Below are 15,022 nucleotides of genomic sequence, written 5' to 3'. Positions count from 1 at the left end.
GCCCTGGCCCTGGTCAGGGCCAAGTGTGCTTTTTTAGGGCCAGAGACCTATATACATAGTATGTCTAAGGAATAAAATATTGAAATCAATATTTTGTAATTCAAAAAACTGGAAAGAGACAACTCCTTCAGCTGCCAAAGGATCCTGTGAAATATTATTGGGATCCCACCTTACCGAAAAGGAATGGGCACTTGCCCAAATTCATGCTGCAGATGGGGGAGCTGGAAAAGGCAACAGAGTGTAGGGAGATGGGATGGAGATATTTTAGCCCTTCCCACTGTTTACAGAGAGCCCAGTGTTCCCCAAGCAGCTAGAAGCCTCCTACCTTTCCCAATTCCTCCTGAGATGGAGTGTTCAGCGTTGGGACCCAAAACCGTAGCCAAAGTTGGGAGAAATAAACAGCTGCAATACATAGAGAAACAGCAACTTTTTTGGGTGGAGGAGGATAAAAGCACAGACTGGCTGAGAAAAACTGAATATATCTTTTAGGATGTGTGTGGCATGCAGAAGGTCCCCTGTTCAACCTCTGGTATCTCAAATTTTAAAAAGATCTGGCAGGAAGTGACAGGAAAGGCTTTTCTCTGCCTGAGACCCAGGATGGGCAGGCATTCCATCCCACCAGCCCCAGTGAATGGCCCAGGCTCATTTTGTCACCTGTCCTCTGCAAGGAACGCCGCAGGGTGCCGTGCCCTCGGTCCTCCCTCCCTCCTAATCCCTCCTACTCGTACCTGTGTCCCTTGCATTTCATGCATCTGACACAGTGGGCTCTCGCTTGCAAAACTCAGCCTGCAATGAATGGGCTCATGCACATAGGATTGTCCTGGCCCAGAGGGCTACTAATTCGGGGTTCTTCCCAAGGATATTCCCATCCTGTACAGGAGCATCCAGTGGGCAAGAGCCTCCCATCCCATGCTGCAGGAAGGGAATTCGCATCCCTGGAAGTGCCCTGGGCCAGAGGCATTGTAGTCAAGCTCTTTGTGCCTTTGAGGCAGGTGGACAGTAGCGACAGAACAGCACAGGGCAGCTGGTGTTTGGCATCACTGTGGGGACAGAGACTGGAGGGGCTGGTGTGCAGCGCAGGCAGGGGAGGTACCCGTATCCTTCCAAGGACATGTCAAACTCCACAAAGGAAGGTGCCAGGCAGGTGCTCTGTGGCTGGAAGCTGCGTGGAGCCGTCATTGCAATCAGACTTGTGGCTGCCTCGAGAGCCACCGCAGAGTTCTCGGATGTCCATGATGCGACAAAAACTAGGGGATCTGGGTGACAATTGTTCTGGGAACCTAGAACAGAAAATGCACAGGATCATCACAACAAGGGTGAATGCTGGGAGGCAGAACTGAGGCAGCCACAGCAGTGAGTGGCGAAACCTTAAGCAGAGGGGCCAAACTGCCTGGTTTCATCGGGAGGAAGTATGCCCACACGGGCAGGATTGTGCTCTGTTTGGCAATGCTTTACAGTCAGACAAGGAATCTCAAGCCCACACACTGTGGCTGTTCACTTATAAAAGCCATTGCACCTGAACTGGGCCTCTGGGTGACAGGACCTGTGGGAACAGGCTCCACAAGCTTCTCCTCCAGCATTCGGGTTCTCTGACTGGGCCAATTGGCTGAGCCTACAAGCAAAGCAAAAGAACCAATTCCTATCACTCTCCCATCCCAATCCACTAGTCAAGGGCAATCAGTGCCTCTGGACCTGGAGTTCCCATTTGGAAATTGAAGCTTGATAGCAGAAGCTAGTCTGTAGAGAGCTGCACCTCTCCATTTTGTCCTGGGAAACTCATGAAGAAGAATCCTCCATGTCTGTGTTAGGGATATCAGCCCCAGGCTGCAAAATTGCTGGAGATGGTGTGTGTGTGTGTGGGGGGGGGGGGGGTAATGGAGCCTGGGGAAAACTGGGTTTGTGGAAGGAAGGGATTGCCATGGGATACGCTACTAAAGAGTCCATCCTGCAAAGCCGATCTCTCTAGCCTGGGGGAGGGGGGTCATTTTTAATCTGGATGTTTATTAGTACAATGTGAAGAAAGTACAAACAATACATGAAAAAGTTAACAAGCTGTAAGAATGCCTCTGGAAATTCCAAAATCCAAACGAGGAACTGGTAAACCTGTGTTTTGCTGGAGAATGCTTCTTCAGGGGGCCCCAACCAAAACTGTGCCGCCCAAGTGCCCAGAGGCCTCCGGAGAATGCTCACATCTGAATGCAGAGTGACAACTCTTCAAGGAAAGAACCTTCCTTACAGTCAAAGAAAATGTGCTTATGGCCATAACATTTATCCCCCTCTTGAGAAGCCAAGACCCTCTGACTGTTCTAGTGGCTGGGAGTGGCGAAATTGATACAAGAGAGCCTATCTTGTTCCACTGCCCTGCTTATGTCGGCATTCGTAGCCACTTGATTGAGCCACTCCTTAAAAGGTTGCCAAAACATCATGATGTAGATCGAGCAAAGAGGCTGCTAAGTGAGGAGTCCCCCCAGGTGACAACTCAGCTGGCTAAGTTTTGTGCCGTCGCCATAAAAATCCGATGCTCTAAAGTAGCATAATTTTAAGTTCTGTTTTATGATGTGTTTTAAATTGTATTACATTAAATGACCATATTTTTTTGGTCTTTTATGTATTGACTTCATACAACTTGGTCTGAACGAGTGTAATAAAGATTGAATTTGAATTTGTTCTAATCGCCCGTACAGGGTATGTCTGATTGTTTTAAAACATTTTAAATAATTTTTAACTATTGTTTTATGTGATGTTGGAAGCTGCCCCAAGCCAGCAATGTTAGGAGGGGCGGATATATTTACCAAACAGATGAATACAACAGGACCAGCCAATATGATAATGTTGCCCAGTCTTGCTCCCATAAAAAGTTGCCCGTATCTGTGGAGGACCAGGGGTCACTGACTCACCATAGCCCCTTCCCAGAGCCTTGCCAGGTGGGGCTGAGAGATCTCCTGGGATTACCAGTCATCCCCAGATGAGAGAGATCCGATGTTTGGAGGAGAGGGCTCTATGGCATTATAGCCTGCAGAGGCCCCTCCCCTCCCCAAGCCCTGCCTATCTCAGAGTCCACCCCAAAAATCTCGGGGGTCTCCCACCCTGAAGCTGGTAACCACAGCATGCACCATCTCCAGCTCATCTCACCTTCTTTCCACGTGGCTTGAAACGAGCCACTCTTGCATCTCAGTGTGGGCAGGGCTTGGCCTGCACTGGAGTCAGACTGCAGGGTTAGCAACGGGGTCCTGAGGTGGAGAAACTGTCTGGAAGAGGCAAGGGAAGGAGATGGATAGTCAGACAGCCAAGCACATACAGGAGCATCCTGGGCTAAGGACTGTGATCCTTTAGTGTAAGAGCAGCTGGACATCATGGAGGACAGCTTTTTGGGCTTTCAATCAACTCCTGTGCCTCCATATCCCGTACCTCTCAAGAGCTTTTCATGGATATGGGCTGGGAACAGGCAGGGAAGGCTCTCCTGCCAACTCATTGGACCACCTTCCACAGGACAGACAATTCTGCATGCCAGCCTCTCATGCACGCTACAAAAAGAACACAGACCATGCACTAAGCCAGCCTTTTGACTGTGGAGTAGCCCCTCAAAATTTTTGCAAGTGTTGAGGCAACTCTGAAGTGATGTCAGCTAGCCACACCTCCCTGTTGCAACTCCAGAAGTGACCCACTCACCCAAAATTAAAAAAAGAAAGAAAAGAAACAACCCCTCTTTGGGGTTCTGCCACAACCCTGGGGTTACACGTGACCATGGAAGTGAAATGCTGGACCAAGCAAACATTTTTTTAAAAATCTGGGGCTTGGAGAGTTCCTGGTAACACAACTGATCCCCAGATAGCAGAGGCCAGTGTGCCAGGAGAAAAGGGTTGCTTTGGGGGTGCACTCCCTGGCATTGCAACTGCTGAGACCACTCCCTTCCCATACCCTACCCTCCTCAGGGTCTATCCCCAGAGGTTCAGGAATTTCTCAGCCTGGGGATGATAGCCCCACTGCCAGGACTTCTTCATGAGATCTTTCCCAGCCCTGGCTAAACTCCGGGACATCAACTCTGCATTGGGAATGAAGGGCCAATGAATGGTGCAAATCTGATAATCAATTGCAAATAACAATGAAATCTAGGCTTTCAAACCCTCTCATGGGCATCCCTAAAGTCCTGAAATATGCAATTAGTTCTGCACCAAATATTGCCTATCCAGGTGTAAGCCCGAAATTCAAGCTCCCTTACCCTGCGTTTTTCCAAATCAGGGGAATGCTGTGGACATAGTTTATCTGGATTTCAGTAAAGCTTTTGATAAGGTTCCACATGATATTCTTGTTGACAAGATGGTATGGATCCTAATTCCGTCAGGTGGATCAATAACTGGTTGATCAATCGTACCCAGAGGGTACTTTTGTTAATGGTTCAGCATCTTCTTGGGAAAGAGTGACAAGTGGAGTACCCAAGGATCTGTCCTGGGGCCTGCGTTGTTCAACATCTTTATAAACGATTTGGATGAGGGATTAGAGGGGATACCTATTAATTTTGCAGACAATACTAAACTGGGATGGGTAACATATACAACAGAAGACAGAATCAGAATACAGGATGACCTTGATAGGCTCGAAACTGGTCTAAACTGAATAAAATGAAGTTCAATAGGGATAAATGTAAAATTCTGCATTTAGGTAGGAAAAACTATAGACACCAATATAGGATGGGGGAGACTTGTCTTGGCAGTAGCATGTGAGAAAAGGATCTAGGAGTCTTGGTAGACCATACAGTGAACATGAGTCAACAGTGTGACTCGGTGGCTAAAGAGGTAAATGGGATTTTGGGCTGTATCAAATGGAGTCCAGATCACGGGAGGTGATGGTACCGCTTTACTCTGCTCTGGTTCAGCCTCACGTGGAGTACCATGTTCAGTTTTGGGTGCCACAATTGAAGAGGGATGTAAACAAACTGGAGCGTGTCCAGAGCAGGGCAACAAAGATGGTGAGGGCTTTGGAGACCAATACATATGAAGAAAGGTTGGGGGAGCTTGGTCTGTTTAGCCTGGAGAGGAGACGACTGAGAGGGGATCTGATAACCATCTTCAAGTATTTAAAAGGCTGCCATATAGAGGATGGAACAGAGTTGTTCTCTCTTGCCCTGGAGGAACGGACCAAGTACAATGAGTTGAAATTAATTCAAAAGAAAGTCCATCTAAACATCCAGAAGAAGTTCCTGACAGTTAAAGCAGTTTCTCGGTGGAACAGGCTTCCTCAGGAGGTGGTAGGTTTGGAAATTTTTAAACAGAGGCTAGATTGCCATCTGCTGGAGAGGCTGATTCTGTGAAGATTCAAGGGGGTGCAGGTTACAGTTGATGAGGATAGTGTTGTGAGTGTCCTCCATAGTGCAGGGGGTTGGACTAGATGACCCAAGAGGTCTCTTCCAACTCTATGATTCTATTATACTATGATTCTATGATTCACCTTTACTGCATATTTTTTTGCATTGGGTTGTGCCATGCTGTTTTCTGTCAAGGGCAGACAAAACTCACAATCAGGCTTCTATAGAAAGAAAGCTTTAATTGGAAGTAGATCTGAGCACTTAAACATCTGAAGTCAAGACTGTTCGATATCGGGGATGCAAGCAGTTATCAATACAATTCTCCCGCCGAAACCAGACCCGTTCCCAAGGGGAGGGGGTCATCCCTCACCCAGGTGCCATCTCAGCCTTCCTGCCAAAGTGTCTAAGTTAGCAAAGCCTTAGTCAGCCTGGCGCCCCAGGCTGCAGATAAGATGTTTACAGGGACACTGGCAACAATGTATCACAGCAGGGAGGACATGCAGTGTGAAAGCGGAGGGATCAAAGGAGAGGGGGGATCAAAGAGATACTGCAGAGCCATAAGCATTCTGGTTACATGGGAAAGACAGCAAGAGCACAGCACACAAAGATGGAGTCTCTCAGGTTTGATGGAATCAAACATGGCAGAGAGCAGGGGACTGATCCTGACATTTTCAAGTGTAGAATTTTGAAATGCAATGTTTTTTACAGCTGTGCTGCCACTCACTCTGGGTCTCTTGTCCACACCTACTGCCCCCTCCCACCTTCCTCCACCACACTCTGCCTGATTTTTTGCACCATCCATTTTAAAAGGAAATGAGGCCTATTGCCCTGCAATGGTTTGCATTATTAATTACGTTATTATAAAACAAAATGGTCAACATGGAGTGTCTTAGCAGGTACTGGTGAGAAGACAGAATCATAGAATCACAGAACCATAATGTTGGAAGGGGCTTCCAAGGTCATCTAGTCCAACCTGCAGAATACAGGAAATTCACAACTATTTGCCCACCCATAGTGACCCCAATTCCATATCCAGATGATGCCCTCCCCCCAAAGAAAACTCAGAATCCCTGGTCAGTCTGGTCTGCAGGAAATTCACCTTCTGACCCAAAGTGGCCGTCAACATTCTCTGGGCATGCAAGAAAGGGCCACAAGAGCCAAGCATGGACACAGTCCCTTCTGCCCACCCACCCCCTACAATCTGCCTAAATTCACAGAATCAGCATTTCTGATTCACAATTCATTTTAAATTTTGGAGTTGGAGCGGGGTGATGTGTGCCATATGTCTATCTCTCCTTCCTCCTGTGAAGTTATTCTTTGTTTTAAAAACATATAATAGCAAATAATATCCACTCTCTTCTGATTCAGTGGAAATACATATGACATCGGCAGCCAATTCAGAGCTATTCACCAATAAAAACAAAAGTAGCTTTAAACATTATAGTCTGCACTTGGAAAAAGCAGCATGCTCTTGGGCTTACATAGAGAGTGAGGCATCCAGGATCACTCCCAAATTCCTGGCTTGAGGCACAGATGACAGTTGCACCCCATCTAAGCAGGGAAGACAAGCTTCCTGCCGTCTTTGACCCAGCCAGATACCCTCCGTCTGGGAGGGGTTGAGTTTCAGGCAACTCTTAAAACAGCGATAAAAAAGGCGAATGCCATTTTGGGCTGTATCAACAGAGGCATCACATCAAAATCACAAGATGTCATAGTCCCATTGTATACGGCACTGGTCAGACCACACCTGGAGTACTGTGTGCAATTCTGGAGGCCTCACTTCAAGAAGGACGTAGATAAAATTGAAAGGGTACAGAGGAGAGTGACAAAGATGAACTGGGGCCAAGGGACCAAGGCCTCTGAAGATAGGTTGAGGGACTTGGGAATGTTCAGGCTGGAGAAAAGGAGGTTGAGAGGGGACATGATAGTCCTCTTTAGGTATTTGAAAGGTTGTCACTTGGAGGAGGGCAGGATGCTGTTTCTGTTGGCTGCAGAGGAGAGGACACGCAGTAATGGGTTTAAACTTCAAGTACAACGATATAGGCTAGATATCAGGGGGGGAAATCACAGTCAGAGTAGTTCAGCAGTGGAATAGGCTGCCTAAGGAGGTGGTGAACTCCCCCTCACTGGCAGTCTTCAAGCAAAGGTTGGATGCACACTTTTCTTGGATGCTTTAGGATGCTTAGGGCTGATCCTGCGTAGAGCAGGGGGTTGGACTAGATGGCCTGTATGGCCCCTTCCAACTCTTTGATTCTATGATTCTATGATTCTTCCTGATCCAACCAGCTACTGCTTCCAAACAACTGTTTCTGGGGGGAGATCTGGCTGGCCGTCCATCAAGAGATAGAGCTGGGTGTCATCAGCATACTGATTACACCCAAGCCCATAGCTCCTAACCAACTGGGTCAGAGGGCGCATATAAATAAAGTGGGGGAGAGCACTGCTCCCTGTGGCACCCCACAAGGGAGTGCAAAGGAGTCAGATAACTCATCCCCCACAGCAACCCTCCATGAACTGTTCTTTAGAAAGGAGCTTAGCAACTTAAGGACCATCCCTCCAATCCCAGTGTCAGCGAGGCAGTGGACCAAGAGCTCATGGCTGATCACATCAAATGCGGCTGACAGGTCTAACAGCATGAGAATGGCCAACCCTCCTAAGTCCATCTATCACCGGAGATCATCTGCCAGGGCGATCAGCACGGTCTCCACTCCATGGCCAGGAGTGGACGGAAGCCAGACTGGTATGGATCCAGGGCCGAAGTTTCCTCCAAAAATGCTAGGAGCTGGTCTGCGGTGGCCCTCTCAACTACCTTACTTGGGAACACAAGATACTGGGCGGTAGCTGGTGGGGTCCTGCGAATCCAGCAATGTTTTTTTCAGAAAAGGCTGAACCACTGCCACCTTGAGCCACCGAGGGAATTCTCCCAATGTAAGGGAGAGGTTTATAATCTCCCTCAGGGGATCACCTATCCACGTGTCGCTTGTCTTAAGCAACAGGGATCAAGGGAGCAAGAGGTCACCCTCACTGACCCCAGCAATTTGTCCACTTGGGGAAAAGAGAGTCACCTGAAGCCATCAAACCTAATCCCCCATAACAGCCACGGAGCTTCTAGTTCACTAACTGTATCAACCATGGCAGTAAGGTCGCAGTGGAGCAACAAGACCTTATCTACAAATTAGCTCGCAAAAGTCTCACAGCCAAGTTCCAATTGATTACTATTCTGGCTCCCTCCCGGTAAGAGGCCGAACTACCCTAAATTATTAGGCTAGGTGAGAGCTAGCGGATGCAATTTCCGCGGCAAAGTAATCACACTTCGCTGCTTTCACCACCATCTCATACGCCCTCATAAGCATGCAATCAGATATTCTTGTAACTTCCTCATGAGTCTTCCCCCACACTCGCTCTAGCCATCTAACCTCCCTCTTCCTCTCCCAAAGCTCCACGGTAAACCACGGGGCCTGTTTGAGGCGAGGGTGGAGAGGGCGCTCAGGAGCAATCTCGTTAATGGTGGCCAACAGGCGGGACTGCCAGTCCTCCACCAAGGCCTCCAGCGAGACACTGGAGGGCATCGGGTCCCTCAGATCATACAAGAATCTTTTGGATTCCATAAGTCTCTAAGGGCAGACTAAAATGCGTCTGTCACCCAAACGGTGTGTGTGTGTGGCATCCATGAGCAAGCCTTCAGAGTATGGTGGTCAGACCATGGAACAATGTTATTAGCCACCAGATCGATCTCAACGCCAGCACCAAAGATCAAGTCCAGGGTGTGGCCAGTCTGATGAGTGGGACCAGCCACAAACTGCGAGAATCCTACTGTTGCCATAGCTGGCACCAGGTCTGGGCCAAGTCCTGGGGCCAGCAAACCCGCATGGACATTGAAGTCCCCCAGAATCAAACTGCAACATCTAGGCAACAGTTTCACCCTCTCGAATCCAGGTCTCTATCACAAACAATATGCCTACCCCATGCCCTGTGAAATAATCCCACAGGGTCGAGAAGCATCAGTCTTGCCTACTCAGACTGGGAGTGGATCTCCAGAGTCTCAGGCAGAAAAAGGTCTGGAGATGCTGGGGACTGAACCTAAGACCTTCTGCACACAAAGCAGAGTCTCATCCATTCAGCCACGGTCCCTTCCCCCAAATGTCCAGCATTCCAAAAGGCTATGTTCAGGGTTTAATTGGGTATTCTGGTCAACTGTTGGTCCCCATGACATACCTAGACTCTCATCCCCTACAATTCCCACCCCAGCTCTGACCCCCCTGCCTAGGCCAGGTTGACCCCTCTTTTTCCCAAACTCCTTCTGAACCACTTTTGGCCAAGGTAACACTGCTTCTCAGGCAGCACATCCAAGGACCCAAGTCAGACTGCAGGGGCACCTTTAAGACCAACAAAGTTTAATTCTGGGTAGACGTGTTTTGGGATAAGTGTTTTGTGCATGCATGCAATGAAAGACTTCCTCAAGCCTTACCTTTAAGTAGGGGAAAGGTAGTTGATAGGAAGAGCTAGTTAGAGTCAAAAAGTATAAGAACAAAGTTTGAGTCCAGTGGCACCTATAAGACCAATACAGTATAATTTTCAGATGGTTAGGTAGATGAGGAACCGGCTAGAAAACTGCATCCAAAGGTTGTCAGTGGCATTTCATCAGTGTGGGGGGAGGTAAGCAGTGGGGTGCCACGGGGCTCAGTACTGGGTCCGGCACTTCCCAACATTTTTATCAGTGATATGGACGAAGGGGTGGGATCTGACGGAGAGGTTGATTCTGTGAAGGTTCAACGGGGTGGCAGGTTATAGTGGATGAGCGATAGGGTTGTGAGGATCCTGCAACATGCTGGGGGTTGGACTAGATGACCCAGGAGGTGCCTTCCAACTCTATTATTCTACTAGAAAATAAGCCCGCTGTAGTGTTAATACAGCGGGCGCTAGCCGTTAGCTCTGCGCCCCCCCCCTCGGCGCGGCCTACCTGATCCAGCAGAGTGCGAGAGAGTCTGTGTGTGGGCGGGGCGGGGGGCGCTGGCAGCTCTGGCGCTACGGCCACCGATCACGGGGCCGCTGCTGCCGCTGAGCAGGGCTTTGCCGCCGAAGCGAAGCATGGCCCCACCGCCGATTGCGGCCTGATTGTGGCCTCTCGCCGCGTCAGGCTGCCGGGCAGGGAGCCCCTGGCAGCCGCGCTCTGCGCAGCTGCCAGGGGCTCCCTTGGGCGGTGGCCTGACGCGTCGGAGGTGCTTCTCGCCTCCCGACGCGTCAGGCCGCCGGCAAGGGAGCAACTGCGAGCCGCACTCTGCGCGGCTCGCAGTTGCTTCCTTGTTGGCAGGGCAGGAATCAGCTGGGCCAATCGGCAAGCGCAACGCGCCTGCCGATTGGCCCAGCCGATGGTATGTCCGGAGGAAGGGGCCAATCGGCACCCTTCCTCATCCCGGACCAAGCCCGCCCTAACTCCTCCCACTAAGCCTTTATGGCTTTATTTAGTCCGCGGCGCCTGTGGCGCCGCGGGCTGTGTTAAGATGATTCTATGACTCCTCGTTAAATCTGAAGATAACACCAAATTGGGAGGAGTAGCGAAAACCCCAGAAGATAGAGTTCAACGGAATCCTAACACGCTGGAAAAGTGAGCAAAGAAGAACAAGATGCAATTCAATAAAGAGAAGTGCAGAGTTCTATACAATGATATAGGCTAGATATCAGGAAAAAAATGTTCACAGTCAGAGTAGTTCAGCAGTGGAATAGGCTGCCTAAGGAGGTGGTGAGCTCCCCCTCACTGGAAGTCTTCAAGCAAAGGTTGGATACACACTTTTCTTGGATGCTTTAGGACAGTGGTCCCCAACCTTTTTGTCACCGGAGACCGGTCAACGCTTGACAATTTAACTGAGGCCTGGGGGGGGGAGTCTTTTGCCGAGGGACACTGCTGCATGAGCCCCTGCTCCACTTGCTTTCCCGCAGGTGCCCCTGACTTCCCACCACCCGCTGGGGGGCGCTGCCAACAGCAGCTGTGCAGTGCCACACCGAGGGGGAGCCCCAGCCATGGCGGCCACCGGAGAGCACCAAAGGTGAGCCGGCGGCAGAGTGGCAGGGCAGCCTCTGAGGCTGCAGCCAGGGAGGTGAATGAGGAGGAGCTGCCGCCTAGTACCGACTGATCCACGGACAGTACCGGTCCCCGGACCGGGGGTTGGGGACCACTGCTTTAGGATGCTTTGGGCTGATCCTGCGTTGAGCAGGGGGTTGGACTAGATGGCCTGTATGGCCCCTTCCAACTCTATGATTCTATGATTTTATGATTGTAAAAGGTAAAAGTATCCCCTTTGCAAGCACCGGGTCATGTCTAACCCTTGGGGTAATGCCCTCTATTATTATTATTATTATTATTATTATTATTATTATTATTATTATTATTATTATTATTATTATTATTATTATTATTATTATTAGATTTATAGCTCGCCACTCCCTTGCGGCTCGTGGCGGGTAACAATATCGCAATTCCCCATTAAAACCCCATAAAACAATAATAACATTGCCAATATTGCCGGCATGGCAAGAATGGCAGCTCAACTCCCCCCCCCCCACTACTAGCGGGTGGAGAGGAGGTCCTGATGATGTTTTGCTTCGGATCCAGAACCCGAGTCCCTGGGGGAGGCATAGATCTATTATCAGCCCCGGTAATGCCCTCTAGCGTTTTCATGGCAGACTCAATACGGGGTGGTTTGCCATTCCCTTCCCCAGTCATTACCGTTTACCCCCCAGCAAGCTGGGTACTCATTTTACCGACCTCGGAAGAATGTAAGGCTGAGTCAACCTTGAGCCAGCTGCTGGGATTGAACTCCCAGCCTCATGGGCAGAGCTTTCAGACTGCATGTCTGCTGCCTTACCACTCTGCACCAGAAGAGGCTCTTTTTATGATTCTACTGGGTCACAAAAATGAGAAGCAGGCAGACTGGATGGGAGTTACCCTTCTGGGTAGAATTGCGTGTGGATATGTGGACTGTAAGCTAAATATGAGCAGACAGTGTGATGTGACGTTAATGAAGGCAAACACAGTTTTGGGTTGTATCGACAGAGGCATCACCGAAGTGTGGTGTAGGCTTAGTGTGTGTGTGTGTGTGTATTGCTAAAGTGAACTGCTGAACATGCTGTTATCGCAATGCAAGTAGAAAGCTCAAAGAACAATAGCTGCTTGTACGCTTACATGCAAGAAGCTTCTGGGTTTGAGTACAGGCCTGAAGGCCAAAAGAGATACATGGATACATGTTATGTGCAAGTGACGTTGATGCTGTTCTTCGGGGGGAGCTCGGCTGGAAATTGGCAGACTTCCCTTACACTCAGATACCTGCGTGTGTGTCTGAATCTCTCTCATCCCAACACCGAAGATAACTGGGAGACTCTGGGTGGAAATTTATAGCATATTTTGCACACACACACACCCCAATTAAGAAAACACCCAGCAGGCACCAGGAATGAAAGACTCAGGTCTAGAAGAGGCATAAAACATGTCAACAAATAGAACAAATACATATAGATCAGGGCAATCAGATGAACACAAGGAAACAGAATAAACTATTCATACACCAGAGCAAATAGAAATACAGACAGCATGACAAGAGCATGTGAACTAGAGAAGAGGTTCTTGATGTCAGCTGAAATGGGATTAAAGCAGTTGGTAAAACCTGCTAATAGCAGCAAATTAGCGATTAAACAAACAGATGTGAGAACTAAGGAGCACTGCCCAGCTGCAGAGAGTCTCCTGAGGGCTGGACAAGGTGGGATGATGTGGCCCACACAGGCTTGCTCCCAAGCAGAGACCTCTGCAATGGCAGCATATTGCTTGAGAAGAGAGGCTTCATTCCTACCTTAAAAGATCTCGGACCCCAATCCCAGAAAGAGGCGGGTACCTTAAGACGTCCGGCTCAATGGTCTGGGAAGCCAGTTTCTCAAACAGCCGGAGGAGAGGCGTGTGCAGGGGACTGCAGGCTTCACGGAGTTCCTCTTGGCAGCAGGAGACCAGGGCTTCTAGCAGGCCTGCCCCACAGGCCACTTGGCGGTTCTTCTCCCCCCTCATCAAGGACTGGATGTGACAGGCCACTGCGCACTGGATTTCCCAGGACAGCTGAAACAAGAGGGGAGGAGTAGCATGAGGACTGAGGACAACCCCCTCTGAAATAGGCAGGGGGGAGCTAAAATGACCTTTTGCTTACTTTGTCATGTCTAAAGTAGGAGTCACAACATGGGGCCAATGGCTCCAAGGCATCCGCCAACACCTTTCCTAGTACATGACAAGTGTTTTTTGAAAGCAGGCGGGGCTGGGTGGGCCTTTTGCCTACCAGGGCCTTTGACAGACTGTGCAAATTAAACAGAACGTCTGACTGATGGGGAGAGGAGATACTCGTTCCCTGACATTTTGCGGCTGGCTCCACTTCCTGTGGCAGACAGTTTTGTGATTGCACTCACCATTGGCCGCAGGCTTGCAAACACTGGGGACCCCTCCCCTAGTATGTAATGGCTGACCGCCCACCACAAGCCTGCGAGGCCCACCGTTAGCTTTGCTGAGCTCCCATTTCCTGCTGCCTGCCTGCCTGCCTGAGGCCCTGTCAAGCGGCAGAGAGGCCAGCCGTCTTTGGGCCTGGCAAGACACCAGCATTACAGGCCCAGCTCAGTGAATGCTGGGGAGGAGGGTTAAGCAAACATGAATGGACTGGGAGGGGTAGGTTCCAGTGAAGAAACAATTATGAAATAGTACAGATGCACTGGGACAACTAGGAGGGTGGCCAACTCTGAGTTGGGAAATACCTGGAGATTTGGGGGGTGTAGTATGGGGACGGCCATAAAGCAGTCATTTTCTCCTGTTAGCAGGAGCGCAGTCCAGGGCCTAGTCTGCACACCATAGATAATGCACTTTCAATGCACTTCAGAAGTAGATTTTCCTGTTGTGCACTGGAAAATCCAGCTGCCAAAGCACATTGAAAGTGCATGATCCTTTGTGTGCAGAATCCCAGGAGATCTCCAGAAACTGCTCAACATGGGTGCTCTTCCTCCAGGCAGTTCCAAATGGATTGGGGCCCTCAACTCTCCAGGATGAAAGAAAGTATCTTTATTCAGACATTTCAAAATACCTTCTAATGTTTCTCACATTTTCAATGTTGCCATCCCACTTCCCAACAATTGTTTTGCTTTGCAGAACAGCAAGGTCAAGGGAAGAAAGAAAGAGAAAAGCGAAGATACGCAGCCCCTTGCTAAGTAAATCAGTCTTTTCTCCCCAAATAAATTCAATATTAACCATAATGGAGTACAAGGAATTGATTGTGCTCATTAGGCCAGCAGCCCTGCCAATAACAAGATTGCCTGGTTTGGAATAAAATGGGCTGTTTTCAGGGATGCTCATTCCAGTAAAATGGGGTTTTAGAGAAAATCTTAATGGTGACAGGAAACTGGGCTCTGTTTCCGCAGCAGCACGGATTGATTTCCATACCAATCACTTCCCAGCCTGTCAGGGATCCAGGAGGTTCGCAGCTTTTGCATCAGGAGGGAGTCTAAGGGCGAAAGTGTCACGCAGCAGCCTGTCAGATGTTTAAAGTGGTTCTAACTTCCTCCCCTCTGTTGCTTTTCATACTCTCATAGCATTGCCCCAACTGTCACTACATGGCCTGCTTCATCTTCAAGAGCGAAGGCCATTTCTGCAAAACTTTGCTTTCTCCAAAATTCAAATTAATAAGTGCTTGCTCTTCCTTAATA

General features: G+C 49.3%; 1 protein-coding gene across 5 annotated transcripts in view; it reads right to left on the bottom strand.

Moving 5' to 3' along the window:
* Positions 1-15,022, bottom strand: part of WDFY4 (WDFY family member 4) — a 305,701-nt gene that overhangs the window by 199,382 nt on the left and 91,297 nt on the right. For all 5 annotated transcript variants that reach the window (XM_077350999.1, XM_077351000.1, XM_077350998.1 and 2 more), the window contains 4 exons: positions 13,186-13,400; positions 3,133-3,248; positions 1,094-1,280; positions 326-402 (listed from right to left, as the gene is read on the bottom strand). In XM_077350999.1, coding sequence (XP_077207114.1) covers positions 326-402; positions 1,094-1,280; positions 3,133-3,248; positions 13,186-13,400 — 595 coding nt within the window. The remainder of the gene's footprint in view (positions 1-325; positions 403-1,093; positions 1,281-3,132; positions 3,249-13,185; positions 13,401-15,022) is intronic.

Source organism: Paroedura picta, chromosome 8 (genome assembly GCF_049243985.1).
Source record: "Paroedura picta isolate Pp20150507F chromosome 8, Ppicta_v3.0, whole genome shotgun sequence".
Lineage (NCBI taxonomy): Eukaryota > Metazoa > Chordata > Lepidosauria > Squamata > Gekkonidae > Paroedura > Paroedura picta.
This window is presented reverse-complemented; position numbering and strand designations above follow the sequence as displayed.